The following is a 16531-nucleotide window of genomic DNA, read 5'->3' on the forward strand; positions in this document are numbered from 1 at the left end:
TAGAAGGGATCGTAGGCTGTTTGTGTGCCCTTTAAATATGGCACCCGGACCTTCGACTCCAAGAGGTAACGGTGGAGATGGCGACTTCCTGCCACAAAAATCGGCAAGCTCCTCATGGATGCATATGTAATGAGCTAAACAGCGCAAGATCGCACGTGGTCAACCATCTCACCCGCCCAGAGGAAATCACTCCCACTCCCGCCACCAAACGGAAGATCCCAGCCTGTGATTCTGTAAGTGTGCAGCACAACGTTTAAACTCCCCCCAGGCGATTAGAGTCTAAATGATACAGGGCCACTTCATCCACTCTCTGTAAAAATTCAACAAGAAAGTAGGTCTGTGTGCATGGAATGAATGAGGCAATCACAGATGCAAGTGTCAATAAACTCATCTTTTGATTGTATTGTTCTTCCTCACTCCTGAAAATGTCTTTGTTGAAATTAACCCCAAAAACATGTTTGATAAGGGCTTGCTGGAGCCAAATTTAGTCTTACCGATTAGTGAGTTGTTTGAAAGGAAAGCAAGATCTCAGTTTTTCCACAATGTGACAGATCTGAAGAGTGTAGTGAAGTCCCCTTCACAAGTACAGCAACCATTGTACATTATTAGATAGTGCAGCAGGAAACCCAACTTGCATTTCTCTAGCGCCTTTAATGTGATAAAACGTCCCAAGGTGTTTCACAGAAGCTTTATCACTCACAGTTTGACCCCAAGCCGCATGAGGAGATACTCAAACAGGTGAACAAAACTTGTTCAAGGAGGTTCGAAGGAGCATCTTCAAGGAGGAGAAAGAGGCAGTAAAGTTTATGGAGAAAATTCCAGAGCTTAGGGCCTAGTCAACTGAAAACATGGCCACCGAAGGCACAGCAATAGCAAGAGGCCAGAATTGGAGGAGCACAGATATCTTGGAGGGTTGTAGGGCTGGAGGAGAATGTAGAGATAGGGAGGGGTGAGGCTGTGGAGGGATTTCAACATGAGGATGAGAGTTTTAAAATCAAAGTGTTGGTGGAGCAGGTGCCAATGTAGGTCAGCGAGACCTGGGGGAGAGGGTGGGAAGCGGGCACAGGGGCACAACAGCCCCACAACAACCCAGCCCAGCCCAGCGAATCACGCCAACCACTCTGTTGATCAGCGGGTACTGCCACCCACTTGTGTTCTGCCTTTCTCCCACCTATAGTGAATGGCAGCAAAGTGCTTTGTGACAACGGTGCCCTAAACACATGAGGTGATGAAGCAGCCATGTGACTTTGCAAGGATGAGGACTTGGCTGGTTTTAAGATGAACAAGCCCATCGTCCGTACATTGACAACGAAAACTGAGCAAGATCTGTGTGTTCTTCTCTTTGGGTGTGTGACAGTAAGGAGGAGCAATGCAGCCACAGGCAGTAGGCCAAAGCTTCAGCCTCCCCTCCCTTTATAAAATCAAAGGACAGCAGTGCTGAAGTTGTTCTCAGACTGTGACGCAGGTTTAGGCCTACACTGCTTTCACAACGAGAGCAGCTCATACAATTCTGATTGGCCCTCTCTAAAAGGACAGTGCAAGCTGAGGTTGCCAATTCTTCCAGGATTGACCTGGAGTCTCCAGGAATTGAAGATTTTTTTAATTCATTCATGGGATGTGGGCTTCGCTGGCTGGGCCAGCATTTATTGCCCATCCCTAGTTGTCCTTGAGAAGGTGGTGGTGAGCTGCCTTCTTGAACCACTGCAGTCCATGTGGTGTAGGTACACCCACAGTGCTGTTAGGGAGGGAGTTCCAGGATTTTGACCCAGCGACAGTGAAGGAACAGTGATATATTTCCAAGTCAAGATGGTGAGTGGCTTGGAGGGGAACTTCCAGGTGGTGGTGTTCCCATCTATCTGCTGCCCTTGTCCTTCTAGATGGTAGAGGCCGTGCATTTGGAAGGTGCTGTCTAAGGAGCCTTGGTGAATTCCTGCAGTGCATCTTGTAGATGGTACATACTGCTGCTACTGTGCATCGGTAGTGGAAGGAATGAATGTTTGTGGATGGGGTGCCAATCAAGCGGGCTGCTTTGTCCTGGATGGTGTCAAGCTTCTTGAGTATTGTGGGAGCTGCACTCATCCAGGCAAGTGGAGAGTATTCCATCACACTCCTGACTTGTGCCTTGTAGATGGTGGACAGGCTTTGGGGAGTCAGGAGGTGAGTTACTCACCGCAGGATTCCTAGCCTCTGACCTGCTCTTGTAGCCACAGTATTTATATGGCTAGTCTCGTTCAGTTTTTGGTCAATGGTAACCTCCAGGAGGTTGATAGTGGGGGATTCAGTGATGGTAATGCTATTGAACGTCAAGGGGGTGATGGTTGGATTCTCTCTCATTGGAGATGGTCATTGCCTGACACTTGTGTGGCTCGAATGTTACTTGCCACTTGTCAGCCCAAGCCTGGATATTGTCCAGGTCTTGCTGCATTTGGACATGGACTGCTTCAGTATCTGAGGAGTCGTGAATGGTGCTGAACATTGTGCATTCATCAGCCAAGATTGACACTACCACGAGCAAAACCCAGAGAGAAAAATCATAGGGGGCATTAAAATAAATCATCTCTTTAAACACATTATGTAGAAAAAGGTTGGACATGGGGGTGGGGGAGGAAAAGACCATTTGACTGACAGTTAATAATCATCCAATGAGGTAACGAAGAGTCTGCTCGCTTTCAGATAAGCTGCGGCAGACACATCGCAGGGATGGGCATGTCAGCTGACCAGTGGCGGGATTGTTGGGGAGGGTGGGGCAATTGGAGACAGGAAGGTTACGTGATGACACCTCCAGGAATATGTCGAACCAGATTTGGCAACTAACGAAGGGACTGTTGATTTTCCTGAACCAGTAGGCAGATAAAGGGTTGAGTCACATACTTGGTTTTTGTTTCTGGGTGGCAGCGTTTTTGACCATATCATTTTTAATGTTATTTTAATTCAGTTATTCTGAGTGTGAGACTCTTGGCCTAGTAATTATGACGTTGTCCCTCACTATTACGACCACATGAGGAGGGGGAAAATTGACTTCCCTAATTTACCACTCTAGGTCTGGCTGTAACAGGGTTTTGTGAAGAATTTATGAAGGAATTTTCTCAATGCCTGTGTTTAACCATTTATGTACTGATTGCAAAGAAAAGAGTCTGGCAGGCTTTCTTGGACTTTTGAAACAATAAGGGGCTAGCTTTTATTGAGTTAAAAACCCACCCAAGTCAAGACAGAAAATATCTAAAAAAGACAAATCTGCGCTTCTCGAATTTTCATAACCCATATTCACACATACACAAGCATGCAAAGTTTTAGAAGTTATACAGGAGGTAGTTATATTCCTAGCCAAGTTAAAAGTTCAATACTGAAAGGTAAAAAGAGAGTTCACAGTTTATGGATTCTTTGCTGGACACTGCAACTGCGATTCTTCCAGGTTTCTTTAGATTCTAGGGGTTGAGTTGAAGTCCATGTAACTGCAGTTACTGGAGGCAATTTCCTTTTTAAATCCACCTTTTCCAGAAGTCAATGAGTTTTGCTCTTGAGGTTCCTTTTGATGGCTGGATTTTTAAACTGTAAGAGATAGGGCCTTAATTTGAGAGAAGAGCAGAGAGTTCCTTACTGCTCCATCGGCAGCTTCTCCAGACTACTCCTTTGCTTCTGTGTTTAGTAGTTGTATAGTCACATGATCTTCTTTCCCCATAATGATTTCAGAAAGAGTTTGCTTATCTGATGACTGAATTTGGCTTTTGCTTATAATGTCCCAGTCATTAGCTTCTGAAGGAGTCAGTAACCATCTTGATGACTCCACCTAGACAGCTATTGTCCAAGTAGACTTTCGATCTCTGCTTGAAATAGTCTTATAAAGATGCAAATGCCAAATCCCATTCCTTTCAATAGTTCCTTTTTGAAGTGGACCTTGACATCCTCAGGTGTGAAATTCCATGAGCAACATGTCATGGCATGTCTGCAGTGCAATTTACATAGGAACTTTCCAGAAAACTGGTCAACTTACAATACCCAACATCAGGTGACTTATGGCAGCCATCTTCCGTCAGTGCGTTTTTTTGCCTTTAAAAAGTCCTTGTTAAACAATTCAGTATAGGATTGGTCAGCTGATGAAATTACAGGTTGATATCACATAAGCACAAATCCCGTCATCGTGACACCCACATCAGATGAAAGCGGGAAAACTACAGCAAAACTATTCAGTGCTTGTCCTCGGAGAAAAGAAATTCCATATTCATCATCACTTTAGTTTGGAAAGAAGCACAAGTAACATCTTTGCACCTTTTTAGCGGTATGTTCAAGCTTTATTTAAACATTCATTTAAGGGGTTCACCAGCCAAAAGCCACCTCAGCTGTTGCTAGTAGCAATTGTAAAATTTTGACAGTGATTCCATACCTATCAGTTCAAAATCGAAAGCGTGATTCCTCTCTGAGGTGCAATCTGCAGCTGGGAGCTTCTGTCTGTTAGTTGATGTAACAGCTGGCTCTGGCATGTTATAGGGCAATTTTACCTAATACTACATACTGGTGGAATTTGTGAGGCTACCCCAAGGCAAAACCCTGGACAACATCACCAGAAAGAATGACTTGCATTGTTGTAGTGCCTTTCAGGACTAAAGTGCTTTACAGCGAATGAAGCACTTTTTGAAGAGTAGTCAGTGTTGTAGTGTTGGAAAAATGGCAGCCAATTTGAGCAATAACAGACTGAATGGCGCTTGGCCCTGCTGAGCGATTTAAGAGGCGCGTAAGTCATCTTAATTTACATATAGTTGCTGTGATACAGCTCTGGGCTGGGTTACTGCCCCTTGATAGGCCCTGGGAAGTCGTGCTTAAAAAGTATCGCGAGGTCAAGGGTTATGTTTGCCAAGACAGTCAACAATCCCGTCCTCAGACTGCTAAATGCACAGTAAACATGTCAGTGTTGCACTAAATCCATTACCTGATGGCTGCTGCAAAACAGGACTGATTACTGAATCTCATTAACCTTGCACAGCCTACTGTTCAAGAAATGCAAGTGGAACATCAGCACCGGAGGAGGCCATTCAGCCCCTCGAGTCTGTTCCTCCATTCCATCAGTTCATGGCTGATCTGCATCTCGACTCTGTCTACCCACTTTGCTTCTGTGACGCTTAAAACCCTTCACTGATAAAAATCAATAAATCACAATTTTGAAATTTCCAGCTGACCCCCAGCATCAACAGCTTTTTGGGTGAGTGGGGGCGGTTCCAGATTTCCACTCCCCTTTGTGTGAAGAAGCACCTCCTGACATCACCCCTGAATGGCCTGGCTCGAATTTTAAGGTTACAGTCCCACCCGCCTTGTTCTGGACCCTCCCATGAATTGTTACTTGTGACATTTCTCACCACCCCTCCACCCAACCCCAACAAAAAAATAAACTAATTCACCACATTTCTTTGTTCTGATTTTAAAACAAAGAAGCACTGCAGCTGTGGTCATTCTCAAAGCAGAATCCTCCCTTTTCCCCAATGCCTTAGTTAGTGAGTGCATTGTCCAGTGTGGCACGCAAGTTACATTGCCCCAAACTTGAACCCCCATCAGCTTTGAGATTGTTGAATTCAGCCAGCATGGCTGTTGCAACACCAAAATTAACCATGATGCTCCTGGGCTAGGGAGAGGCCTAGTCTGCCAGAGTTGAGCGAAGCCCAAGAGCCTTCAGCCATTTGCCAAGCTACAGAAACCATTCAGGTACTGAATCCATTAATATTGGGAATTCTAGGCTGATTTTGGCCTGGCAAGGAAGGAAAATTCAGGTTCCGGCCTGCCCACCTGGCCACAGATTGTACATGGTGAGGTGGACTAACTGTGGAAGAGGCACTGAAACACAGAATCCAAACTTTAGCAGCAAGAACCGATAGCCCTCAAAGTTCCTCAGGGAGCGAATTGGCCTGTTACATTGAAATCAAGCCCATTGTTGCTCACAGTGCTATTGTTATCTAACTCGCATGGGGCAGGTGGAACAAGTGCCGTGTCAGGCTCAGTTCTGTGAGACTGGAAAACTTGGCACTCACCTACCAAGAGGAGGGTGGACATTTGCCAAGTGTCCACTATGATGCTTAAACGTCCATTCCCTCAACCACTGACGCTCCATAGCTGCAGTATGTTCCTATCTACAGAGTTTTAGACAGCACCTTCAAAACCTGCGATCACTATCATCTAGAAGGACCAGGGCAGCAGTCACATGGGAACACCACCACCTGGAAGTTTCCCTCCAAGCCACTCACCATCCTGACTTGGAAATATATCGCCGTTCCTTCACTGTCACTGGGTCAAAATCCTGGAACTCCCTCCCTAACAGCACTGTGGGTGTACCTACACCACATGGACTGCAGCGGTTCAAGAAGGCAGCTCACCACCACAGGGGTCACTGGCCAGTGAGGCAGTACAGGGATTCGAGTTAATTCCCGCACCCCTTAATCAACTGTAGATGACCCTCAGGTAACTCAGCATATGGGAATTAAGCCCAAGATCTGCTTCACCATGCACTCACTTACTGAACCCACTGAGCCATTAGGATGTGCCAGTGAAGTATTGACACCTAACTCAAAATATGACTAGTGCATTACAGCAAGATATGATTGAAGCTGAATTTCAAATGTTAAAAGGGAGACATACAGTGCATTTGGAAGAACATAAAATCTGCTGGGACATTGGATGTGACACTGAAATGCCCCTGCTGTTATAAGAGGGTTAAAGATTTGCTGGATATATGTGGCTCTGGTCACAATAAGCTGCCATTGTTCTGACAAATTGTAGACAAATAGCTAATGGCTCAGTGAAGGACAGGAAGGAGAGTGTTAACACTACTGTTAGTGTACACTGAGTCGCTTGAGTTCATTTAAGTGGCCTTTTATTGGTGAGTTTTAATCACTGTTTATAGAGCAGTTCTGCCACTGTGACTCCCTGTCATTCAATCCAGCTAGCTGAGAGCACTGGGCAGCATCTCATCAGTACCTTTAATTGGCCGTTTGCCTGCCTGCCTCCTAGTCTTGCCGCCTATCCAGCCTGTCTCCCCAATGCTAGTACAGAACTTGGTTGACAGAGGGAGCTGCTCTCCGTGGTGCTTTTAATTTTCTGCTTGTTGCCAGCACCGCTCTGCCTGAGATCATTGAATTGTAAGTGGCATGCCGGAGTAACAAGGGACAACCCAAAGAAGAGTACGAGATGGGGTAACTGCCACAGGCCTTTAGAAGAGGACAAATAAGGTGTATACAGGATCCTCTATGTGGGGGCTTCTGTTGAGTGCTCTCTGCACCCACTCTCTGTAACTAAGCTGCAGGCTGATTTCAGTTCAGCAGCAGTCTGGAGGAGGATGCACGCAGTGTGGATTTTGCCAGAGAAGCTTACAAAGCACTCTTCCTGTCTCTCTTGTTTCTCAAAGAAGCCACTGCCATTTCTCAAGGTAAGAAGAGCTTGAAATGATGGCAGTGGTCCACTGCTGCAGTTAAGGCAAAGCAGGATAATTATGGGCCTCGGTTGCAAGGGTGACCATCCTCTGAATGAAGTCACCGACCCATTCCTGGAGCACACCAAATTTCACGGTGTCCGATACATCTTCTGCAAGCGCTTGTCCCACCAGCGCCGGCTGCTGTGGTTCATCGCGTTCCTTGTCTCACTGGGGCTACTCTGCACATGGTCCTCCAACAGGATTAGGTACCTGCTCTCCACCCCAGTCCACACAAAACTCCACATGATCTGGGCCAAGAACCTCTCATTCCCCGCTGTCACCATTTGCAACAACAATATGCTAATCCTCCGAAGGATGACCAAGTCGGATGTCTACCTGACTGGCCATTGGCTCGGGCTCCTGAATGCAAGTCGGAGCATAAACCCTATGGCTCGGGAGATCCTAAAGGACAAGCGCTGGAAATGGTTTGAAAAGTTACTGGATTTCTCGCACTTCCTGCCACCTCGGGCAACAGAGAACATCATGTTCAAACTTCTTAATCGCCTTGGTCACCAAATCGAGGACATGGTCCTTGACTGCCGGTTCCGGGGCAGGCTGTGTGGCCCACAGAATTTTACAACCGTGAGTCCCCTACATATTTCTGTGTGTTGTGTGTGTGTGTGTGCTTTGTATATTCAGGTGCAGATTCCAGGTTGGGTTCAACATGTTAACTCTGACATGTCACTGAGGTTTAGCTCTGCAGTGACCAGGCCTTCCAAAGCCTCCATCTGGAGCGTTTTGACTATGAACTCTACCAGTGAGAAAGCTCGGATATTGTTTTATCCTTCTCCTTTTAGGTCAGTTGAGAAAACATCATATAAGTGCATGTGTGGTGAGGGGTGGGAGTGGGGTGCGGTGGGCTATATTGTGTCAGGATAGGCTGAGGAATGTGATACCACAAGTTATGTTCAAACTTCTGTGTGTGTGTGTGTGTGCAGAGAGCCTTTGTTAATTTTATCATATCTCCAGGTTGTTTAAATCAACTTTTTTGAAAGTGTCACAAACTATTCTTTTAATGCCAATCACTTCCATCCTTAGATAAACTTTATTGTATTTGGCCTCAAACACATTAATTTGATGTGTACATATAAAAACCTATGCATGCCACAGTGAGAAGGAAGGGATTCATACATTACAACACTGACTACACTTCAAAAGTCTTTCATCAGTGGTGCAGTACTTTGCAGCAGCCTCGGGTCTTGAAAGGCACTATATAAATACAAATGCTTACTTGTTTTTTTCTTTGTGCCTGTTGATGGATTTGGGATCTGACTTGCCCCTGTATTCAGAACATTGCACTCCTTGTGACCATGATATTGGCGCATTATCATTTGAAGCCCAATAAAATGGAACCCTTTCTCCTTGTCACTATGTGGAGCATTGGACTGCTTCCTCATTTGAATGCATCTTGTGACCTTAAATAAGTGAGTATCCACACACTTAGGGTTGTAACAATGCTGAGACACCATGCTCATGATTCCTGTATGAGTGCTGCTAAACAGTGATTCAGTCACACTCGTACACCATTTTCACCTTGGACTACCACATTTCACCACCAATACATTGTAATGAAGCAAAGATACATTCAAGTGACAGTAGAATAACAAAGATGGAGCCAACAAAATGCATTTAGCCCTTCTTAATTTCTTTTGATCAATCTTGTTACCATGGTTACATTGCCTTCTTAAACTCAGTCCCATTCCCCAGAAGCACAAGTGACCAGGCTAACATGTTCCAGGCAGGACAAGACTGAGTGACTTTGCACAGTCCTTACTTGAGAAAGAATATAATTGCATTAGAAGAAATTCAGAGAAGGTTCACTTGTCTGATTCCTGGGATGAAGGGGTTGCCTTATGAGGAAAGGTTGGACAGGTTGGGCCTATCGCCGTTGGAGTTTGGAAGAATGAGAGGTGATCTTATTGGCCTGAATTTTTCCTGTGTCGGGCGGGCTCAGCGGGAGTTGCCGGGGGCGGTTGCGGACCGACTGCTGCCTGCGATCAGCTCGGCACCGTGTTTTCAAGTGGGTGGGCCAATTAAGGCCCACCCAGTGTGGATCGCGAGCGGTACTGCTCAACGCTACCTGTGTGGACTGGGGGAGGAGGGAGAGTCGGGTCCAGCGCTCTTTCACGCATGCGCGCACAAGAGCGCTTCAATCTCCCTGAGGCATGGAGCCGCAGGGAGGCATTTTTCCTAAAAAGGCCGCTTGGCCTTTTCGCCTGTCCGCCAACCGTTAGGTTGGATGGGCAGCATAAATTTCAAGTTAATGAGGTGCTCATGGCCTTAATAGGCCTTTTAATTATCGGCAGGTGTGCAGCCGATTCCAGCGCGCGCCTGCCGAACGAAACATCGCGGGACTGCACGATGACATCGGGACGCACGCCTGTCATTTTACGTTCCGGCGTGTAAAATCTTGGCCATTGAAACATATAAGATCTTGAGGGGATTTGACAGGGTGGATGCTGAAAGAATGTTTCCCCTTTTGGGAGAGACTAGAATTAGTGGACACAGTTTAAAAATAAAGTGTCTCCCGTTAAAGATGGAGATGAGGAAAGTTTTTTTCTCTCAGAGGGTCGTTAGTCTGTGGAATTCTCTTCCACAGAGAGCAGTGGAAAATAGGTCATTGAATATATTCAAGGCTGAGTTACACAGGTTTTTGATCGACAAGGGAGTTGAGGCTTATGGGGGGCAGACAGGAAAGTGGAGTTGAGACCACAATCAGATCAACCATGATCTTATCAAATAGCGGAGCAGGCTCAAGGGGCTGAATGGCCCTTAATTCATATGTTTGTATGTTTATATATGTATGTTCGTATGTATCACCTCCTTTTATTGGTGGAGATACATTTGCCTTAAACCCTCTAGAGAACTTACAATCCCACATGCAGCAGAGAGCTGTTTTAACTCATTGTGTGCTGGTCCCACAGGCTGCCCAGGATATTGAGGTACTCAGGGAGCACGGACTCTCATTCCCATATAGAGGTCCTGCTGAATAACTAGTTTACTGCAGAGATATTGGACTGAATCTATTACTGCATTAACATCAGAGTATAGGAAAGCTTACAAGCTTCCATCCTACGCATTGGAAAGAAGATTAGTCACTCATATGTACAGTTAATTGTTAACAGAAACATCTATGCCTGAATCTCCTTTTATCCGTTGCCGGCTGTCGTTCTCTTCTCCAACTGCTTTCTATTCTGAAATTCTGAGAGAAACTGCGCATTAGCAGGTGATTTCCTTTTTCTGTCAGAAAAAGGAAATTCAGTCACATGGAACATTCTATACAGCTGCCATTGAGTCTTCTTATTCAATATAAAAAACAGAGGCAAATGGAACCTTGGTTGCACTGCTTGGGCCAGCTGTCACTTTGACATATGAGCCCCAGTCTTCAACATTGAATGTTTTCGGAGCAGGACATCTAACCAAAGCCCACCTTTACAATAAATGCAACAGCCTGGCCTTGACATCTAAGAGGTTTGACAAGCTTTCTGGTGGCATTGGGTTTTTTTTAAATTTCCCTTTCACGGGATGTAGGCGTTGCTGGCTAGGCCAGTATTGCCCATCCTGAATTGCCCTTGAGAAGGTGGTGGTGAGCTGCCTTCTTGGATTGCTGAAGCAGGTGCATCCACAGTGCTGTTAGGGAGGGAATTCCAGGATTTTTACCCAGCGGCAGTGAAGGAACGGCGATATATTTCCAAGTCAGGATGGTGAGTGGCTTGGAGGGGAACTTGCAGGCGGTAGTGTTCCCATGTGTCTGCCACCCTTGTCCTTCTAGGTGGTAGCCGTCGTGGGTTTGGAAGGTGCTGTCAAAGGAGCCTTGGTGAGTTTCTGCAGTGCATCTTGTAGATGGTACACACTGCTGCTACTGTGCGTCAGTGGCGGATGGAGTGAATGTTAAGGTGGTGGATATGGTGCCAATCATGCACACTGCTTTGACCTGGATGATGTTGAGCTTCTTGAGTGATGTTGGTGCTGCATGCATCCAGGCAAGTGGAGAGTATTCCATCACACTCCTGACTTGTGCCCTGTAGATGGCGGACAGGGAGTCAGGAGATGAGTTACTTGCTGCAGAATTCCCAGCCTCTAACCTGCTTTTGTAACCACAGTATTTATACAGCTGGTCCAGTTCAACCTCTGGTCAATGGTAACTCCAGGATGCTGATGGTGGGGGATTCAGTGATGGCAATGCCATTGAATATCAAGCGGAGATGGTTGGAGCTCTTGTTGGAGCTGGTCATTGCCTGGTACTTGTGTGGTGTGAATGTTACTTGCCACTTGTCACCCCAAGCCTGAATGTTGTCCAGGTCTTGCTGCATATGGGCACGGACTGCTTCAGTATCTGAGGAGTCGCGAATGGTGCTGAACATTGTGCAATCATCAGCGAACATCCCCACTTCTGACCTTATGGTGGAAGGAAGGTCATTGATGAAGCCGTTGAAGATGGTTGGACCTAGGACACTACCCTGAGGAACTCCTGCAGTGATGTCCTGGGACTGAGATGACTGACCTCCAACAACCACAACCATCTTGCTTTGTACTAGTTATGACTCCAACCAGTGTGGAGTTTTCCCCCATATTCCCATTGACTCCAGTTTTGCTAGGGCTCCTTGATGCCACATTTGGCCAAATGCTGCCTTGATATCAAGGGCAGTCACTCTCACCTCACCTCTTGAATTCAGCTCTTTTGTCCATGTTTGAACCAAGGCTGTAATGAGGTCAGGAGCTGAATAGCTCTGGCGGAACCCAAGCTGAGCGTTAGTGAGCAAGTTATTACTGAGGAAGTGCTGCTTGATAGCACTGTCGCTTTGCTGATGATCGAGAGTGGACTGATGGGACAGTAATTGGCCTGGTTGGATTTGTCCTGCTTTTTTTTGTGACCAGGACATAACTGAGGAATTTTCCATATCGTTGGATATATGCCAGTGTTGTAGCTGTACTGGAACAGCTTGGCTCGGGGCGTGGCAAGTTCTGGAGCACAAGCCTTCAGTACCATTGCCAGAATGTTGTTAGGTCCCATAGCCTTTGCAGTATCCAGTGCCTTCAACTACCTCTTGACATGGAGTGAATCAATTTGGCTGAAGACTGGCATCTGTGATGCTGGGGACCTCCGGAGGAGGCCGAGATGGATCATCCACTCGGCACTTCTGGCTGAAGATTGTTGCAAATGCTTCAGCCTTATCTTTTGCACTGATGTGCTGGTCTCCTCCATCATTGAGGATGGGGATATTTGTGGAGCCTCCTCCTCCAGTGAGTTGTTTAATTGTCCACCACCATTCACAACTGGATGTGTCAGGACTGCAGAGCTTAGATCTGATCCGTTGGTTGTGGGATCGCTTAGCTCTGTCTATCATTTGCTGCTTATGCTGTTTGGCATGCAAGAAATCCTGTGTTATAGCTTCACCAGGCTGACACCTCATTTTTAGGTATGCCTGGTGCTGCTCCTAGCATGCCCTCCCGCACTCTTCATTGAACCAGGGTTGATCTCTTGGCTTGATGATAATGGCAGAGTGAGGGACAGGCCAGACCATACAGATTGTGGTTGTATACAATTCTTTTCCTTCTGACGGCCCACAGCGTCTCATGGGTGCCCAGTTTTGAACTGCTAGACCTGTTCAAAATCCCACAACACTTCACACACAACCCTCAGTGTGAATGGGACAATGACTGTGTGGTGGTCACTCCTCCCGATACTGTCATGGACAGATGTATCTGCGGCAGGCAGGTTGGTGAGGATGAGGTGAAGTATGTTTTTCCCTCTTGTTGGTTCCCTCACCACCTGCCGCAGACCCAGTCTAGCAGCTATGTCCTTTAGGACTCAGCCAGCTTGGTCTGTGGTGGTGCTACTGAGCCAATCTTGGCGATGGACATAGAAGTCTCCTACCCAGAGTACATTCTGCGCACATGTCACCCTCAGTGTTTCTTCCAAGTGGTGTTCAACATGGAGGAGCACTGATTCATCAGCTGAGGGAGGGCGGTACGTGGTAATCAGCAGGAGGTTTCCTTGCCCATGTTTGACCTGATGCCATGAGACTTCATGGGGCCCAGAGTCGATGCTGAGGACTCTCAAGGCAACTCCCTCCTGACTGTATACCACTGTGCCACCACCTCTGCTGGGCCTGCCCTGCCGGTGGGACAGGACATACCCAGGGATGGTGATGGTGGTGTCTGGGTCATTATCTATAAGGTATGAGTCTGTGAATATGACTATGTCAGGCTGTTGCTTGACTAGTCTGTGAGACAGCTCTCCCAATTTTGGCACAAGCCCCCAGATATTAGCAAGGAGGACTTTGCAGAGTCGACAGGGCTGAGTTTGCCGTTGTCATTTCCTGTTGCCTCGGTCAATGCTGGATGGCCTGTCCAGTTGCATACCTTTTATTCATTCCTTTGTCAGTCAGACGTCAAACTCCCAACACGACCATGATTTTTGTTTTAGGATTTTGCGATCTTCAGTTGTAATTCAGGAACACCGCAGTAATAACATCTAAAGTGATGCTGGCTCTTTAAGTGACGTTGTGATGGTGGTGTGTTTGGGGGAAGCAGTGTGCAGATCTGATAAGACGTGCTTGATGTTACAATGTCAATAATATTGACCGGGCAAAATCAGTGTAGCCGGCAGTCAGTGTGCTGCTGGGCAGTGTGTTCAATGATGGACTGCAGGTTAGAGTTTTGTACTAACAGAACCTGGAAGGTTGAATTAAATTGCTGCCACATTACAGAAGGTCAGAGTTGCCTCATATTAGGTTATAACAACTTGCATTTATATAGCATCGTGAAGATGCTTCACAGGAGCAATTAACAGACAGAATTTGACACCAAGCCATACAAGGAGCAGGATTTTCCCCTCATCGGGTGGGCGCGGTGGGCGGGCCTGGAAGTGGCCGCGAAATGGCCCGCCGCCCGCGATCGGGCCCCAACCACGATTTCCCATGCCCAGTTGCCCTTGAGAAGGTGGTGAGAAGAGCAGCAGCAGCAACAGTTGGAAGGAGCTCATGGGGTTGTGTGGCTGCAGGGAGACCAGGCGAAAGGAGACAAGCTTGCAGGAATCCCTGATCTCTGAATTGCGACAACAGGCCCAGAGCAACATGGCTGCAGTTCTCTGTGGAACAGTGCATAAGGAGGCTGTCCCAGAGTTGCGTCGCCTCATGTAACTAGACCTGCGAATGCTGGAAATGCACCATCAGAGAGAAGACGTTTGTCGCATGATCTGTCACTGTGTTTTCCTCACATTAAAATGTTAGCCATCTTTCCTGTCTTAGTTGTCTTTTCCAAAATAACCAGTAAGAAGAGGGGAGTGTCATTGATTAAAATCCAATAACCTTTTTTGAAGGGGCACAACTAATAAAAACTCAATTGTAAAGGAACCTTAAACTAAATAAAAACATCGTTCTGGAGATCCACTATGCCCTTTAGGCCCTCTGGTGCCCGCCAGTTGCAGAAGACCTCAGTGCACTGGCGGGCACCACGTGTCCCCTCACCAGGGCTACCGGGTGCGGAGAAGACCATGGAAGAGCGACATCCTCTCTCAGGTGCTGGTGTGTGCTGGCCCTGCTTTTCCAGAATGTTCTGTGTTTGTTCTACTTGTCCGCAATTGGTGGTTTTTCTTCTCATCATGAGAAGGAAGGTGATGGGCTCCTACACATGAAATCATTAAGTTGAGATTGAAGATAAATTATAAAGTGATTTAAGTCTTCTGAAAAACACATTAAAACAAAATTCAAAGACAATTAAAGAACCAGCCTGAGCTTTGAGCCATACTGTGAGCTTCTGAGGAGTTACAGTGAGCTAATGAAGGGGTGAAAATCAGCCTACTCTACATCCCAATTGAGTGAACAACAAACAGATGCTTATTCTTATGAGCATTCTAGGGGTGCCTTTGTGTCCCCTGCATGTTGTGGATTTCTTGGAGAAGGTCCCTTTCACAACCTCAGGATGTTCCAAAAGCACTTTACAGCCAATGAAACACTTTCAAAGTGCAGTTACTGTTGTAATGCAGGAAGCACGGTAGATGAGTTTATGCACAGCAAGATCCCATAGGCAGCAATGTGATAATGTTTTAGTAGTGTTGGCTGCATACTGTTAGCAGGGCAGCTTGAAGAATGATCGGTGAATGACATCTTCCTCCTCATCTGCTGCCATCTTTTATTTTTTTCTCTCGGACAGCCTCCATTTTGTCTGTTGTCATTGGTTACCTAGCTTACTTATGAAAGGCCAAACTATGATGTCGGCTTATTCCCCCTGCCAATCCCAACATTGACTGATTGTAATTATTCTAGAGTATTGCAATCTAATATCCTACATTACAGTGGTCTGCTCTCAAGTGACAGGGCAAAGTTCATCCTTCAAAGGTCCTCATGCCACAAAACTTCTAGTAGGTACAGTTTGTCTCGTCTTGGCACTTCTCACAGGGAAGAAGAGTTTGTAATTTGCCCCAGCCAAGTCAGGGAGTTGCACAAACCAGGGAATTTCCAGGTTCACGCTCTGGTCTGTGCATTCAGTTACGGCTTCAGTGGAACGGCTTCATCCCTCCCTATCTCTGTAGCCTCCTCCAGCCCCTACCACCCTCCCTATCTCTGTAACCTCCTCCAGCCTCTACAACCCTCCCCTTCTCTGTAACCTCCTCCAGCCCCTACCACCCTCCCTATCTCTGTAACCTCCTCCAGCTCCTACAACCCTCCCCTTCTCTGTAACTCCTCCAGCCCCCACAACCTTCCAAGATCTCTGCATTCCTTCAATTCTGGTCCCTTGAGTACCCCCTATCGTGTGAAAATTAGCTGCTGCGTTTGCTACATTACAACAGTGATTACACTTCAAAAGCACTTCATTGACTGTAAAGCACTTTGCGATGTCTGGTGGTCATGAAAAGTGCTCTATGAATGCAAGCCTTTCTTTCTTTTAAGCCCTTCTGCCTCCTCTCTAGGCCCTTGACGTCCATCCTAAAGTGCGGCGCCCAGATTTGGATGTATGGTAAATTGGAAAGAAAAACATAAAAATAAACATTAAAAGCAAAAAAAAAGCGGACACTGGTCCAGCCAGGGGTATCATTGTAAAGATGGGTTTGAGTGAAAGGAGCTTTATTCTACATGT

General features: G+C 46.6%; 1 protein-coding gene across 3 annotated transcripts in view; it reads left to right on the top strand.

Moving 5' to 3' along the window:
* Window positions 1-16531, top strand: part of LOC144672593 (acid-sensing ion channel 1-like) — a 226679-nt gene that overhangs the window by 65265 nt on the left and 144883 nt on the right. The window contains exon 6 of one of the 3 annotated variants that reach the window (XM_078534416.1): window positions 7928-8032. The exons of 1 other annotated variant lie outside the window; for it this stretch is intronic. In XM_078534416.1, coding sequence (XP_078390542.1) covers window positions 7928-8032 — 105 coding nt within the window. Of the gene's footprint in view, window positions 1-7468; window positions 8033-16531 lie in introns of those variants that run through there. One more of the 3 variants, XM_078534415.1, reaches the window with a different exon arrangement.

Source organism: Cetorhinus maximus, chromosome X (genome assembly GCF_964194155.1).
Source record: "Cetorhinus maximus chromosome X, sCetMax3.hap1.1, whole genome shotgun sequence".
Classification (NCBI taxonomy): Eukaryota; Metazoa; Chordata; class Chondrichthyes; order Lamniformes; family Cetorhinidae; genus Cetorhinus; species Cetorhinus maximus.